The sequence below is a fragment of the Lontra canadensis genome, unplaced genomic scaffold, assembly GCF_010015895.1.
Source record: "Lontra canadensis isolate GAN:19392208 unplaced genomic scaffold, GSC_riverotter_1.0 scaffold3, whole genome shotgun sequence".
Classification (NCBI taxonomy): domain Eukaryota; kingdom Metazoa; phylum Chordata; class Mammalia; order Carnivora; family Mustelidae; genus Lontra; species Lontra canadensis.
In genome coordinates, this window is record NW_022630997.1 from 38,585,125 (window position 1) to 38,600,235 (window position 15,111).

General features: G+C 51.5%; 1 protein-coding gene across 4 annotated transcripts in view; it reads left to right on the forward strand.

Moving 5' to 3' along the window:
• The window catches only part of DLG5 (discs large MAGUK scaffold protein 5), a 116,152-nt gene extending 101,660 nt beyond the window's left edge, over positions 1-14,492 (forward strand). For all 4 annotated transcript variants that reach the window (XM_032839043.1, XM_032839049.1, XM_032839063.1 and 1 more), the window contains 8 exons: positions 18-166; positions 1,014-1,184; positions 1,757-1,953; positions 8,554-8,697; positions 8,914-9,041; positions 10,200-10,309; positions 10,953-11,062; positions 12,696-14,492. In XM_032839043.1, the coding sequence (XP_032694934.1) occupies positions 18-166; positions 1,014-1,184; positions 1,757-1,953; positions 8,554-8,697; positions 8,914-9,041; positions 10,200-10,309; positions 10,953-11,062; positions 12,696-12,799 (1,113 nt within the window). In that variant the 3' untranslated portion in view covers positions 12,800-14,492. The remainder of the gene's footprint in view (positions 1-17; positions 167-1,013; positions 1,185-1,756; positions 1,954-8,553; positions 8,698-8,913; positions 9,042-10,199; positions 10,310-10,952; positions 11,063-12,695) is intronic.
• Positions 14,493-15,111: the final 619 nt, after the last annotated feature.

The following is a 15,111-nucleotide window of genomic DNA, read 5'->3' on the forward strand; positions in this document are numbered from 1 at the left end:
CTCCTGTCCTCGGGCAGTATGGCAGTCTGGATGTGCGCAACAAGACGGTGGAGGAGGTCTACGTGGAGATGCTCAAGCCCAAGGACGGTGTCCGTCTCAAGGTGCAGTACCGCCCTGAGGAGTTCACCAAGGTCAAGAGCCTGCCTGGCGACAGCTTCTACATCAGGTACCGGGGGCTGGGGGAGGGCCCTCCTGAGGAGACTGGTCCTGGTGAGTGTTTCTGCAATGCAGAGGATGGTACCGCGGTCCGTGCTGCTTGGGCCCCAAACCACGTGCTCACGGCTTGTGACTTAGATGCCTGTGACTTAGGGAAACTTTGCTTGAGGCCTTCCAGGGCTCCCTGTGTAGGGTTTGGGGCCTGGGAAATTTTGGGGGTATAGAGCCCCATTTTCCGACGTGCTGCACTCCTCTCCTGGTCTCCCCTGCCCCACGTCGGCACATCTGTCTGCAGTGTGTGAGTGTCAAGGTATGCACGTGCCCGAAGTATGGTGTGACTGGTGTGCAGCCGGGCACAGGCAGCATGTGTTTTCTAGAAGAGGCTCTAGCTTCCTTCACATTCCCTAAGCTCTGAGGCCATGGAGAGGAAAGAGTACTGATCAGCTGTGTACCGTGAGATATGGTCTCTGTCTCTAGGACACCCTCCTTGGTGGGAGACGACATATGTCCATCCTGGGGAGTTGCGCTTTTATAGGAACCAGTGACCTTGACTTGGCAGCAGGGAGTGAAGGCCCCGCTTGGAAGATGGGATATGGTTTTTGGTCCTTGGCAAGACGTTCTTTATCTGATGGATGTGAGGGAGCCCCCAGTCTTAGGGGAGGGCAAGACATGAAGTCGGGGATCCCTTCTCTGGGAATTGCCCTCAGCATCGGGAGAGGAGGGTCCTGATCGTGGTCTGGGGAAAGCTCAGAGCAGGAGAGCTGTCCCAGGAGAGCGGCTGCCGAAGTGTGTGGCTGGGGGGCCCTCCAGCAGCCAGTAGCCTCCTCCTGATCCCGTTCTCTCTGTCGCCTGGCCAGGGCCCTGTATGACCGGCTGGCAGAGGTGGAGCACGAGCTGAGCTTTAAAAAAGATGACATTCTCTATGTGGATGACACCTTGCCACAGGGCACATTTGGGTCCTGGATGGCCTGGCAGCTGGATGAGAATGCCCAGAAGATGCAGCGCGGCCAGATCCCCAGCAAATACGTGTAAGTGTTCATGTCTGGGCTTGGAGGGGGAGGCGCCCACCCCTGGAGCTGTCCCAGGGATCAGGGCTCATTTGCCTTGCACCCTGGCTTCTGGTCTGTATGTTTTGCTCAAACCACTTGTCTGGAAAGGTGCTTCTAGCGAAATCTGATGGTGTCTGTAAGTCAGTGCTATACAAGGGCAACTTAGGAAACATAACTTTATTTTTAACAGATTTATTGAGATACATTCCTGTGCCACACAGTTCACTCGAAGTGTCTGATTCGGTGGCTTTTAGTGTACTTACAACTGTGTGCCGTGGTCCCACTGTCATCTCAGAGCTTTCTGAGCTCAGCAGCAGCCCTGCATGCGTCAGCCACCTCACCTGTCTTTCCTGCCCCCTCCCCGACCTGAGGCAGCTGGGACTCTACCTCCGTCCCTGTAGAGTGTGCCCTTCTGGACTTTCACGTGAACGTGGCCTTCTGTGCCTGCTTTCTTGCACTTTGCATAGCGTTTTCCTCTGCACAGGCAGGGGTGGGGTGGGCGGGAGCATTTGCTAGGCCCTTCCCAGCACCACCGTTCCCTGTGCCCGCAGGATGGATCAAGAATTCTCCAGGAGACTCAGCATGTCTGAGGTGAAAGATGACAACAACGCCGCAAAGACGCTGTCAGCGGCCGCACGCAGATCCTTCTTTCGAAGGAAACATAAGCACAAACGCAGCGGGTCCAAAGATGGGAAAGACCTCCTTGCCCTGGACACCTTTTCCAACGACACCATTCCACTCTTTGAAGGCAAGTGGCTGAGCTCACTCTTCCAGCAGGCTCTCAGAATTAGGCTTACGGTTGACCACAGGAACCGCGCAGCAATGACCTAGACGAGATAGAGGTTTACCCCGCTTTTGCAGAGAAGTCCCAGTAGTTGGGGGTGGGGGCACTGTTGTCAGGGTCTGGCTTCTGTAGGGCGTGGCTTGCTCTGGCGGCACGCGACGTGGTAGCGCCAGCATGGTGGCCAGATTCAGAGAGCAGGAGGGAGGGCGGGGCCGCAGGGTGCCGCAGCTGAGCGCGCCTCCTTACACTGCTTCCCTGGGAGTCCCAGTGCGCGACTCCCGACGCACACCTCACTGGCCGCTTGTATCAGAAAGAGAGCCTGGAAGGGCGGGGTTTCAGCTGCAGCCCTTCCAGCCACGTAATGTAGGTTCTGTCGGAAGGATGGGTATGGGAGGGGCAGAGGCAGTCTGCGGTCAGTGCGTTGCTTCTGGTTTCTTTAGGGGTCACCATAGGCTGGTGGTAGCCAGGAGCCACCAGCCTCCGAAGCTCTTTGGGCTTTTCTGGGTTTCTTCCTGTGTCCATGAACGATTCTTACAAGATCTTCCCTGGCCAGGCACTGCACCAGGGCCAGAGTTGCAGATTAGGGAGTGTGACATCCCCTGGCAGATTGTCCTTACGTAAAGGGAGCTTTTGTCCTGGAAAGCCGCAAGTTCTTGTGACCGCCACTCGTGGGAGCCTGGTATGTGTCCAGTGTCCTAGAATGTTGCCCTTCCGGGCAGGCAGGCTACAAAGCTGGCCACGAGCAGCAGACAGTAGGACAGCTTCTTTCTTCCTTGCCTGCTCCCATTTTTATTTATTATTATTATTTTTTTAAGATTTTTATTTATTTATTTGACAGAGATCACAAGTAGGCAGAGAGACAGGCAGAGAGAGAGAGAGAGGAGGAAGCAGGCTCCCCACTGAGCAGAGAGCCCGATGTGGGTCTCGATCCCAGGACCCTGGGATCATGACCTGAGCCAAAGGCAGAGGCTTTAACCCACTGAGCCACCCACGTGCCCCCCATTTTTATTTTTTAAATGAAGGCCTGGGTACTAGGAGTTGAGTGAATCCCATCCTTGTTTGTGGCCCTTTGTCACTCTCTCAGGATGGGATGGCAAACCTCAGCAGGTGGGCCACATCTGTTTATATGGCCAGGAGCTAGGAATGGGCGTTCCCATGTTTCAATGTAGTAACAAAGACTGTCTATAGGCACGAACACCTAGTGGCAATAACGGTCGCTTGATTTTGCTGTTTCTTCTTTCTGCAAAAAAAAAAAAATGCTGTTGGGATTTTCAGAGGGATTGCATTGGATCTAAAGATTGATTAGGGTAGTATGGGCATGTTTACAGGACCAAGTCTTCCAGTCCACAGAAACAGCTGTCTTTCCATCTATCTGTATCTTCTTTGATTTCTTTTTGCAGTATTTTGTAGTTTTCGGTTTGCAAGTCTTTCACCTTGTTTAGGCATATTCCTAAGTATTTTATCCTTTGTGAGGTTATAGTAAGTGGGTTTGTTTTCTTCATTTCTTTTTCAGAGTGGACATTGTTGGTGTATAGGAGTGCAATTGATTTTTGTATGTTGCTTTTGTATTCTGAAACTTTACAGAAATTGTTAGTTCTAACAGGGTGTGTGTGTGTGTGTGTGTGTATTCTCTAGCGTTTTCTACATTGAGATGATGTCATCTGAGAATAGATAATTTTACTGCTTGTTTTCCAATGTGGATGCCTGCTTTCTTTCTCTTGTCTAATTGCCCTGGCTGGGATTTCCAGTACTGTGTTGGATAGTCATGGCAAGTGTGGGACATCCTTGCCCTTGTTTCTGATCTTAGAGGGAGAGCTTCCCGTCTCCTGCCTTTGAGTGGGATGTTAGCTACAGGCTTTTCATATATGGCTTTTGTTATGTTCAAGTGGTTTCCTTCTGTTCTTACTTGGTTGAATGTTTTTAATCATGAAAGGGTATTTAATTTTGTCAATGCTTTTTCTGTGTCAGATGAGATGATCATGTGGTTTTTGTCCTTCATTTTAACGTGGTGTAAGACATAGGTTGATTTTTGTATGTTAAGAACCATCCTTGCATTCCAGGTATAAATCCCACTTGGCTGTGGCCTATGATCCTTTTCATTTGTTGCTGAATTCAGTTTGCTGGTATTTTGTTGAGGATTTTTGCATCTTTGTTCATCAGGGATATTCGTCTGTTTTATTATGTCTTAGGATGAGTTTGGAAGTGTCCCCTCCTCTTCAATTTTTGGAAGAGCTTTAAGAGGACCAGCACTAATTTTTTTTTAAGTGTTAGGTAGAATTCTCTGGTGAAGAAGCCATCTTGTCCTGAGCTTTTCCTTGTGAAGAAGTTTTTCCGTTACTTTCTGTCTCCTTACTTGGTGTAGCTCTGTTCAGATTTTTTTTTTTTTTAATTTCTTCATGATGTAGTCATGATACATTCTGTGTTTCTAGGAATTTATTATTTATTATTATTAATCAGGTTGTCTGATTTGTTTACATGTAATTGTTCGAGGTAATTTGCTATAAATTTTCTGTGGAATTTTTTTCATAGAAAAAAGATTTCTGTGGAATTTGTTTTCATTTCTGTGGAATCGGTTATCATGGATGGCCCTTATTTCAGTGATTTAAGTCTTCTCTCCATTTTTCTTCATTAGTCTAGCTAAGAGTTTGCTAATTTTGATCTTTTCAAAAAACCAATTCTTGGTTTCATTGATTTTTCATTGATCTTTTCTAATTGTTTTTCTATTCTCTGTTTATCTCTGCTCTTCATTACTTCCTTCTGCTAATTTTGGGTTTAGTTTGTTCTCTCCCCCACCCCCAATTCCTCCAGGTGTAAAGTTGGGTTGTTGATTTCTTCTTTCTCAATATCCACATTTACCACTACACACTTTCATCCTGGATGTGGATGCAGCTGGATGCAGCTTTTGCTGCATCCCGTAAGTGTCCATATCCTGTGCTTTTGTCTTCATTTGTCTCCAGAACTTTTCTGAAATACGCTCTGCTTTTTTTCTTTGAGCCCTTGGTTGTTGGAGACTGAGTTGTTTAATTTCCACATAGGTTTATTTTCTTGTTTCCCTTTTGTTGTTGTATTCTAGTTTCCTTCCACTGTGGTCAGAAAAGATGCTTTGTATAGCTTCAATGTTAAGTTTGTTTTGTGGCTTACCAGGTGGTCTGTCCTGGAGAATGCTCCGTGTGTGCTTGAGAAGAATATGTTGCTGGCCGGGGTGCTGGGTGCACATCTGTGAGGCCATTGGGTCCATAGTATTTCCTTATTTTCTGGCTGTTTTATCAGTAACAAAAGTGGGGGCGTCGAAGTCCCTCTGAGTATTGCGAATTCTCTGTTTCTCCCTTCAGTTCTCTCAACGTTTGCCTCCCGCAGTTGGGAGCTCTAGTGTGAGGTGCATGTGTGTTTGTAATTGTTGGATCTGTCTGGAGAATTGACCCTTTTATCCTTACGTTATGCCCTTCTTTGTCTCTTGCAACAGCTTCTGCCTTAAGGTCTAGTTGGCCTGCTGTAACTGTGGCCACCCTGCTCTCATCAGATTCCTCATCGCATGAACTGTCCTTGTTCTTTCACTTCTACTAGGCTGTGTGTGTCCTTAGATCCAAAGTGAGTCTCCTGGACGCATGTAGCTGGATTTTGTTTATTCGTCTGTTGAGCTGACCCATTCACATTTAAAGTAATTACTGATATGGGAGGACTTACTGCTGCCACTGGAATTGTTTTCTATATGTCTTGTAGCTTTCTTGTCCATCTTGCTTCCCTTGCTGCTTGTTGTGCTGTGCTATTTTTTAATTTTATTTATTTATTTGATAGACAGAGATCACAAGTAGGCGAAGAGGCAGGCAGAGAGAGAGGAAGGGAAGCAGGCTCCCCACTGAGCAGAGAGCCCTATGCGGGTCTCGATCCCAGGACCCTGGGATCATGACCTGAGCTGAAGGCAGAGGTTTTAACCCACTGAGCCACCCAGGCTCCCTTTTTTTTTTGTTTGTTTGTTTGTTTTTTGTAGTGACAGGTTTTAATTCTCCTCTCATGTCCCTTTGTGTATATTTCATAGATATTTTCTTTTTGTTTACTGTGCAATTACATAAAGCATCTTAAAGTGACAACAGTCCATTTTATTTTATTATTATTTTTTTTAAGTAAGCTCCATGCTCTGCATTGCCCCACGCTGGAGCCCAGCACGGGGCTTGAACTCATGACTCCGAAGTCAGGACCTGAGCTGAGATCAAGAGTCAGACACCTAACCAACCGAACCATCCAGGCAGTCCTATAACAATCCATTTGAAACTGATGACAGCTTAATTTCAGTCTCCTATAAAAATTCCATGTTATACCTCTGAGTCCTCCTCCCCTTGATGTTGTTGATGACATCTATTACCTTCTTTTATATCAATGTATATTTTAGCATAGATTTATAATTACTTTTATGCTGTTCCTTTTAAATACCTACACCAGATTTAAAGTGATTTGCATACCTCCATTACGTTACTTCCAGATTCTCTATTTATATGTACATTTATCCTTCCCAGGGAGTTTTATATTTTTGCTGGTTGGATTTAATGACTTGTGAGATGCTCAGTAGCTCTCTAATTCTGTAATTATGAGGATTTCCAACAAAGCAGATTGTTCAGGGAGGAACAGGAATCTTCTAAATTGGTCTCCCACTGAGTGGAGTGTTAATAGTCTTTAGGGGAGAATATGATTCTTCCTCAAATAAGTTGGAGGCATCGTGACTTAGTGTCCATACAGAGGGAAAGGGATGAAGACTTTGCACTTGTGTGTGGGAGGTTCAGGAGGAATACAGGAGAGCAGGATGAATCAGTAGGGTGCATTCTAGAAACGTAACAGGAGCGGAAGAGGGAGGTGCAGAATGTTGACGTTGTTATGTCATTTTCGATGAACACATATATAGCAGATTTTGTAGTCTTTTCTGAGAATGTAAAAATCAACATGTGAGAATAACAAACGTCTGGAAGGACATCCTTCCAGCTTCTAATAGTGGTGATGAGGAGGCTGCTGGGGACCAGGACGGGCGGGAGAAGAGGTGTCAGAGAAGCTGTTTGGCTTTACCTGTAATGTTCTGGTTTTCAAAAGAGGGGATGTGTTCGTCTTCTGGAAAGTCCTTTGCCCTGAGACTCCTCAGAGGCTTTGGTCAGAAATGCACAGACCTTCTGGATGGTAGGTGGGGCTCCCAGAGCCTCCCCTGCCAACTGGAACAGATCACCTGGCCAGCCTGCTGCGAGGTGCCGTGTGGAAAGCCACAGAGGTGTACCTGGATAATCATCAGGCCTTTAAAAAAAAGAACACGTGTAGGTGTGGGTGAGGGAGGGGAGAGATTGCATTCACTTCCTCTTCAGTTCTGCCCATGAACTTGGTCCGAGTGGAGCTCCAGCGGCACCTGGCCCCCCCGCCGCATGTGCACCCACAGCCCTGTCCCCAGTCAGGCCTTGGTGTTCAGCTGCTTTGCAGGCCGTCTGGGCCGAGCCTCCCCTTGACCCTTCCCCAGAGGCCACCCCAGCCCTCCCTGCCCTCAGTCCGCCGGTCTGCCAGGCTCGGCCAGAGCGACAGCTCCTGTTGCTCCCCTCCTGGGCCTCCTGCTGGTCTCTTCATCCTTGGGGCCAGCACGCATGCCTGTAATCCCTGCTGCTCCCTGGGACCTCTGGCTCTGTCACCTGGACAAGCGTCAAGAGCACTTGTGTGGTCGTTGGGGCTTTTCACAAGTTGCTGACTTGTGACACTGGTGAGACTGTGTTTCGTATTCTTTCCAAAGTGTTTCTGAGATGCCAGCACAGTGACTGACATGGGGAGGTGCTGGTGTTGGGCCGCCTCTTTCATTCAGCAAGGATTTGTTTATTCATTCAGGGGCTGTGGTGGTGCGGGGGGCAGGGGTGTGTTCTACACACACAAGATTGATTTGACTCCTGTAACCCAGACCAGATAATAGTAGCCAAAGTGCGATTTCTCTGTCCCGTCACATCCCAGCTGGTCGGTGGCCCCAGGAAGGCAGCTCTATCCTGGGGATCAACCAGGGACCCCAGTCCCGTCGGTCCTGTAGCTCTGCCATGCTTCTAAAGGTTGTCCTCCTCCTCAGGGTGAGGGCTGGCTGGGCAGCCCTGGTCTTGTCCTTTTTAGTCCCTGGGAGGAGGGCAAGGAGTTGGGAACTTCTCCTCTGCTCATGGGGTCATATGAGCACACCTGCGTGCAGGGCAGGTTGCACGCCTAGAGAGCAGACAATGGAGAGTGGGGTCAAGGGGAGCAGGCCTGAGACACATGAGGAAGAATTTGAGGGGAAGGAAGTGCCAGAATGACTGCTCTAGACCAGCTGTCTTGGGTGTTCACAGAGCAGGGACACTAGTGCGGGCTGCAGGAGTGACTGTGCGCTGGTCTGCCCAGGACATGGGGCCTCTTCCCGCTATACCAGCCAAGTCCCAGGCGAGCCCTGCTGAGCCCCTCACCTGGCCTGGCTTGGGATTTATGGACCGAGGGGGTGGACCTGCCTGGAGCGAGCAAGGTCAGGGCAGCCGTGGGCCACGGGCCTCTACTCCGGGTGCATGCCCACGACACTGCCCCTCTCTCCCTCAGATTCCATGAGCCTCGCCTATCAGCGGGTCCAGAAAGTAGACTGCACCTCCCTGAGGCCTGTCCTGATCCTGGGGCCATTACTGGACGTGGTGAAGGAAATGTTGGTGAATGAGGCGCCCAGCAAGTTCTGCAGATGCCCCCTCGGTAAGGGGCACTCTCGCTGCCTGCCGGGCTTTGTCCACCCGTCTCCTGGGGCTGGGTCCCATGGTGTTTCAGCGCCCTTCTGAGTGGCTCACATCAGTGTGTTTCTCCAGAAGGAGGGACAGGAGGACAGGTTTTCTGCACAGTGTTCTTGCTCAGAATGTGCTGTGACGGCTCCCCGGGCCAGGGGCATCTCATTCCTGTGTCTGTGCTTTGCAGAGGTGATGAAGGCCTCTCAGCAGGCCATCGAGCGGGGTGTCAAAGACTGCCTGTTTGTCGACTACAAGCGGAGGAGTGGCCATTTCGATGTGACCACAGTGGCTTCCATAAAGGAGATCACAGAAAAGGTACCCGTTGCTTAGACCAGGGGTAGGGTCTGAGCATTTGGGTTTGGACCCCCCGCGGCTCTGGACCTCTGCCCTGTGCATCTCTTGGGACTGCCGTGCGTTCACCCGTGTCCTTTTAGTCCAAGTTACCCTCTGTCAGCGTTTGCCCCATTGCTTCGGTGTGTTTCCACCATCATAAACAGGGCACTAATCCTGTGCCCATGTCACCCCTCTCCCTCTGAGGATTCGGGATCTGGTGAGAGCTCTGAGCTCTCGGAAAGCCCCGTGTGGCGGATTCTATGACAGGGTCTTGCCCTGCTCAGCGTGTGTGCAGAACTGTATGTGTGCTCTTTTCTGGAGACAGGGTGCCCAGCTTCCATCAGGGCCCTGCCCCTGAAAGGGTTAAAAACCGTTTCCTTGCGTCTTTAGGCTCTTGAATGTACTGGGGTCTGTTTGCCGGGGAGTGTGAGGAAAAGTGGGGAAACCTGTAAGGGGTATTGGAAAAGCGGCCGTCAAGGGCGGACGCCTCAGGCCCTGTCCTTCTCGGGCTTCTCACTTCACCTCATAAGGCTTGGCTTTGCTCCTCACCGAATGAGGGAGGTGGCTTCTGGCAGCAGGGAGTGTGGATGCGCCCCAGGGGTTAGAAAGCCGGCTGGTGCCTGGGCTCCCTCAGTGGAGCTCTTCAGGAGAGACCTGTGCAGAGCGCCCGTGGTCTTTCTTTGGCTCACACTCCACCTGGAGGCTCAGGGGGCCCCAAGACACATTTTAGTCACAGCCAGGCAGACACACACGCCCCTTCCCCAAGGCAGGTCCTACTGGGTCTCCCCATCTTCATTTGCTCAGTCTGGCAGCAGTGAGGTTTCTGAGGCCGGGCTGGGGTCGGGCTTTAAGAAGCTCCCTGTGTCTTGTCAGAGGCAGGAAATGTAGTCGCAAGGCAGGCCGTCCAGACCCTACTGTGCCCTGGCTCCCACCATCAGAGTTGACAGCTTGCAGGGAGAGCTTTTCTGGGGTGACACTCTCCCCGTATTCCCTACGTGGTCTTCATGCTAAACTGGTTCTCATGTGCTCATTGATACAGGGAGGTAGAGCAGTGTTTGCGGGAGGGGGTCCCATCTATGGCAGGGCTCCAGTGTCCTTAGGGCCATCCCCAGGCCCTGACTGGCCACGCACCCCCTTTAGAACCGGCACTGTCTCCTGGACATCGCCCCCCATGCCATCGAGCGGCTGCACCACATGCATATCTACCCCATCGTCATCTTCATCCACTACAAGAGCGCCAAACACATCAAGTAGGTGACTAGGTCCTCGGGGGCTTGGTGGGGTCGGGGGGCTTGCTGGGGGTGAGGCTGCTGGCTCAGACACCAGGGCAGTGGGGTGGGCATGGAAGAAGGAGACGGGCAGAAGGTCTCATGTTCACTCAGGCAGTGCTAACCAGGCACAGATCTCGTCCCCACTGGCCCTTGGCCCTATGCGGTTGCTGCCACGGTTCCCTCCATCATTACCTGGGCATCCCAGCCTTCTCTCTCCTTCTCCTGCCTCTCAGCTTAGGGCTCACACGGACACAAGCAGCTAGGTGGCCTTGGCTGGGTCCAGTCGGCCAGGAGCTGGCTTGGGACGTGGATGAGCCTTGGCTTTCCCTGAGCCCCAGTTTCTGTGCTGGTTGGGCTGACCACCAAACAGGACCTCCATCCGTTTTGCCTTTCTGTGCTTCCAAGCTTCTGGTGCCCTCACCTGGGGGCCAGCTGCTTTCCACACACACGCACTGGAGTACTCACCATCCCTCCTACCATGCAGAGCACTCCCTGGGGCCTGCAGGCTGTCGCTGTGCTTTACGGGGGTCCCTGTTGATCGAGGCCCTATTACTCTGGACAAAGCAAAGAGGAGGGCCTGGAGAGGTGAGACACTCAGCCTGCTTCTCTGGATGTCCGACAGGGAGCAGAGAGACCCCATCTACCTGAAGGACAAGGTGACTCAGAGGCATTCCAAAGAGCAGTTTGAGACGGCTCAGAAGATCGAGCAGGAGTACAGTCGGTACTTCACAGGTAGGTGCGCCTCCGGGCCGGAGAGGAAGAGCAGGTAGCGCGGATGGATGCCCCATCGGTGCCGCCACGGTCCCCGGCATCGAAGCCGTCCTGCTGGCCGGGGCGGGGCAGTGAGTGGAGTGTTACAGGCTGACAAGGGAGGTCCTTCGGCCTCGTCCCCCAGGTTTTTCCCCACGCAGTGGCAGGTCTGTCTCCCAGCAACAGTGCTGTGCGGGAGGGCTCCGGCGGTCCCGCGCAGGCGGCCCGGTGGTCGTGGCTGTGGCTGGCTGGCCTTCACACTTTCTGTGAAGGGTTGTGAAGTGCAGTCCAGTGTAGCCCTGAGGTTTGGCCAAGAAAAGCTGCACTCTCGAAAGCTTTGGTGTTTGAGGCATAGCAAACCGAAGGCAGCACGGCTCCGGCCTATTGGCTGCAATCATGCCTTGTGGCTTCCTCCCTCTGCTAAACTCAGTCATCGGTAGGGGCTTAATCACACTGGGGTCACCGAGGCAGGAGCAGTGATTTTAATTCACTTGTGCAGACTGTTAGGATCTCGTTTCATGCTTCTCATGCAAAAACAGTTGTCCTCAGAACGCCAGCTTGGAGCTTCTACGTATGCGTGTGTGGGTTTTCATTTCTAATCTGTCATAAACCAGTATTTACTCAAATGTATTAACACTTACTAGAGAAATGAAAAATTCAAAACTCTAAAACTTATAAACTTTTGACTTTTTATTTCAACAAACATAAAATTATTCTTAGCACTTTTTTAAAAATTTATTTTTAAAGAGTTAGAGAGAGAGAGTGAGAGTGCACATGAGCGGGGTGAGGGGCAGAGGGAGAAGCAGACCCCCTGCTGAGCAGGGAGCATGCTGTGGGACTTGGACCCTCTGAGCTGAAGGCAGCCACGTAACCGACTGAGCCATCCAGGCTCCCCTCTCGGCACATTTCCGCAGCAGTTTCTAAGGGCTCCCTGCCTGTTCCTGTCCCTACCTTGTGGCAAGCGGCCAGGCATGTTTTGTCTACTGGCACTGTTCCGTGGGGCACACGGAGAGCCCGGGCTAGTGTCTCCAAGACCCGTGGTGGTGAAAGCCTGCAGAGCAGGGCTGGGCCATTGCTGGGGATGTGTCATCTTGCCTGGGACTCTTCACTGGGCTCTGAGATGCCCCCGCACCTTTCACGCACTCTTGTTTCCTGGAAACTCCAGCTGCTGTTTGGACCATCACAACACAACCCCAGACTGCCTTCCAGGGTGCCGGACTCCCCCTTGCAGGATGGGGCAGACCCATCCCAGGGCGTGCGGGGCTGGGGGCAGGGGCCGTGCAGCTCATGCCAGCAGTTGAATCCTGGTCGTCCCTGTTATAAGCACCCGCGAAGCCTGGCAAAATTTGACACCAGCCTTCATTTGAGCCCACGTTGTCAGTATCTTACTGAACAGCTGAGCAGAGGGACAGATTAAAAAGCCAGAGTTATTTGTACTCAACTCTTACTTCTTTTTCTTCCCCAATTTCTTGCTGATGGAAGAGCATGAGGAAGCTAGGCCAAGTAGCTCCGAACAGGCAGAAAACCAGAAAGAGTAACAGATGTATTGTTTTGCCTCGAACCCGGGGTCTGGCTCTGAGCTCAATGATGTGTGTGTTTGGGGGCTCTTTTGCAGGGGTCGTCCAGGGAGGAGCCCTGTCGAGCATTTGCACTCAGATCTTGGCAATGGTCAATCAGGAACAAAGTAAAGTCCTGTGGATTCCAGCCTGTCCACTGTAGAAGAAGGCCATGCTGGGGGTGGCTGTGGCTTGGCTGCCCGCGTGCACGCCTGGCCCAGCTCCTGCTCGGTAGTTGCAAAGTACACGTCTATCTGTATATAAGCACGCAAGGGAAGGATCCACGCACACGGACTCCAGAAACACCTCCTCTGTAGACCGAGGGCCGCAGGGGACCGGGATCCGGGCCCTAGCCCGAAGACTGTGTTCCTCTCACACATGTGCTTTAAGACAAAGTAAAAAACACAAAAGACTTTTGATAGAGGGGTTCAACACCACCCTTTCCTTAGCCAGCCGATCAGAGATGCTGCAGAGAACCTTTCAGATCACAAGTTTACAAGCCTTTTCTAAGTATTGGTTGTTTATGTTTACTTGAACGGCCCCGTGCTGTCGGTGCCCAGCCCTGCCCCCTACCCTGTCACCCTCCCGTGTTGTTTTGGTGTTGCATTTTGTTCCTGCTTTCAGCAAAATGACTCTGGAACCTCGGCGGTGGCCACGTTGCTCTGGAATGTTCTCGTCGGTGGGACCAGAGCTTCGACAAACTACCTGCTCTTCAGCGGCACCTCTCCTGGCAGGACATGGCGACTGCAGGGGCTCAGACGTGGTGGCCACAGGACCAGTGCCTTTGTGGGGCTGAGGCACCAGCGGCTGTGTTCTCCCTTCCTGCACCAGGAAGGCCATTTTAGCGTCTCGCGAGCTTGTCGCTCAGGCTTTCTGTCCCCCCTTCCGTGTCTTCTCATTTCTTCTCTGTCTGCGATTGTTACGTCTGCCTTCTCCCTGGGCCATCTGGGCTCCCTGGGCTCGCCGCCACGCTGTGGTTCCGGGCGGGGTGTAAACCAAGGGCTGGCACGTGCCACTGGGTCCTCTTTAGGTTCTGTAAATAATGACCGCTTTATCAGTGCAATTTTTGCAGGGTAATTCTTAAACTCCATAGGCTGAGGCAGGTACATCAGCTCTCTTGATAGGAAGACACTCATGTCTCAGACTTGGAACCGAGAGCTCTTAGATGAAGCATAACGAGGAGTGTCCTCGCTGTCAGACATGTAGAGAGAAGCTGGGGATCCTCTTAGACCCGGTGACAGCACTCCTGGCAGAAATAGGACCCCACGAGGGCGTCTTTGGGGTTTTTGTTTTTGGGTTCTTGTTTTGTTTTGTTTTTTTGCACTTCTGATGCTGGATGTCTCTGGCTGAAGATTTGATGTGGTTCCTCCTTAAACTGTGCGTCCTATTAATAATAGGTACTGTACTGGGCTCCGTGTAAGCGTCACTGGGGTAGGACCTATATTTTAATACTGTTCTTAACATTTCATTTTGCTAGCAAGAAATCTTTGATTTCATTTTATTCTTTGTAATTCTAGACAGTAGATTGTAGTTTAGCCAAACTGACATTTTTAAAAAAGGGATCTATTTTCTTGCACAGTTGTTCAAAGAGACACGTGTCAGTCCTCAGTGCTGCCCTTGGTCTCACAGGTACGCGCCTTCTTCTAGCTCAGACAAGCGGGACGGATGGTGGGCTGAGGCCCTCCTCAGTGCCCGAGGGCTGTTCCTGCAAGCGGCAGCCCGAGCGGGACTGTGACGGTACAGTGTGCACAGGTACTGTTCTGACAGACTGGGATTTTCTGTACTAAAACCTTACTTTGTATCAAAAGTTAAACAGACTTTAGTACAATAAATAAAGGTCAATTTCTGTAACTGGTTGTCATGGAGATAGCGGTCTTTTGGTTTTCCATCAGTTCCCGACCCCTCGGCTCTCTTATATTCCTAAATGTGTGAGATGGCTTTCCTCCCCTCTGTAGCAGGTAGCTGCAACTGGCTGACGTGAGATGTCCTTTCCAGCCCTCATGATCCCCAGGAGCCCCTTTTCCCTGCTGCATCAGCACCTCTGACTCTACCCTCCCCTCCTAACCTCCCCTGTGTCTGTCTGTCCCCTCCATCCGTCCAGCATAGTGTGGATGGTGGTGGCAGCCAGGCAGCTGATTTATATAAGGTTCAGATCCTGCCCACGGGTGCTTATATTCAGGGTTGCAAAGAGCGAAAGGGATTTGAAGGACACAGGGATCCCCTGATGTTCTCAACCAGAGACTTGTCTGCAAGGGGGTGGGTCCCAGGTTGGGCCCCCAGAGTGAAGAAGGCCTTGCCTGGCACGGCGGCTACATTGTGATACCAGGTGTCACTCTCTACAATTCCAGGGTGGAAGGAAGCCTGGGCTGGGAAGAGCCCGCTTCCTCTGCTCTTTTTGCCTGGAGGAGGTGGGGGGGCATGGTGTTCTGGAAAAGCCCCAAGCTGCTGCGGTGACCTGGCCAATGCGGGCAGACT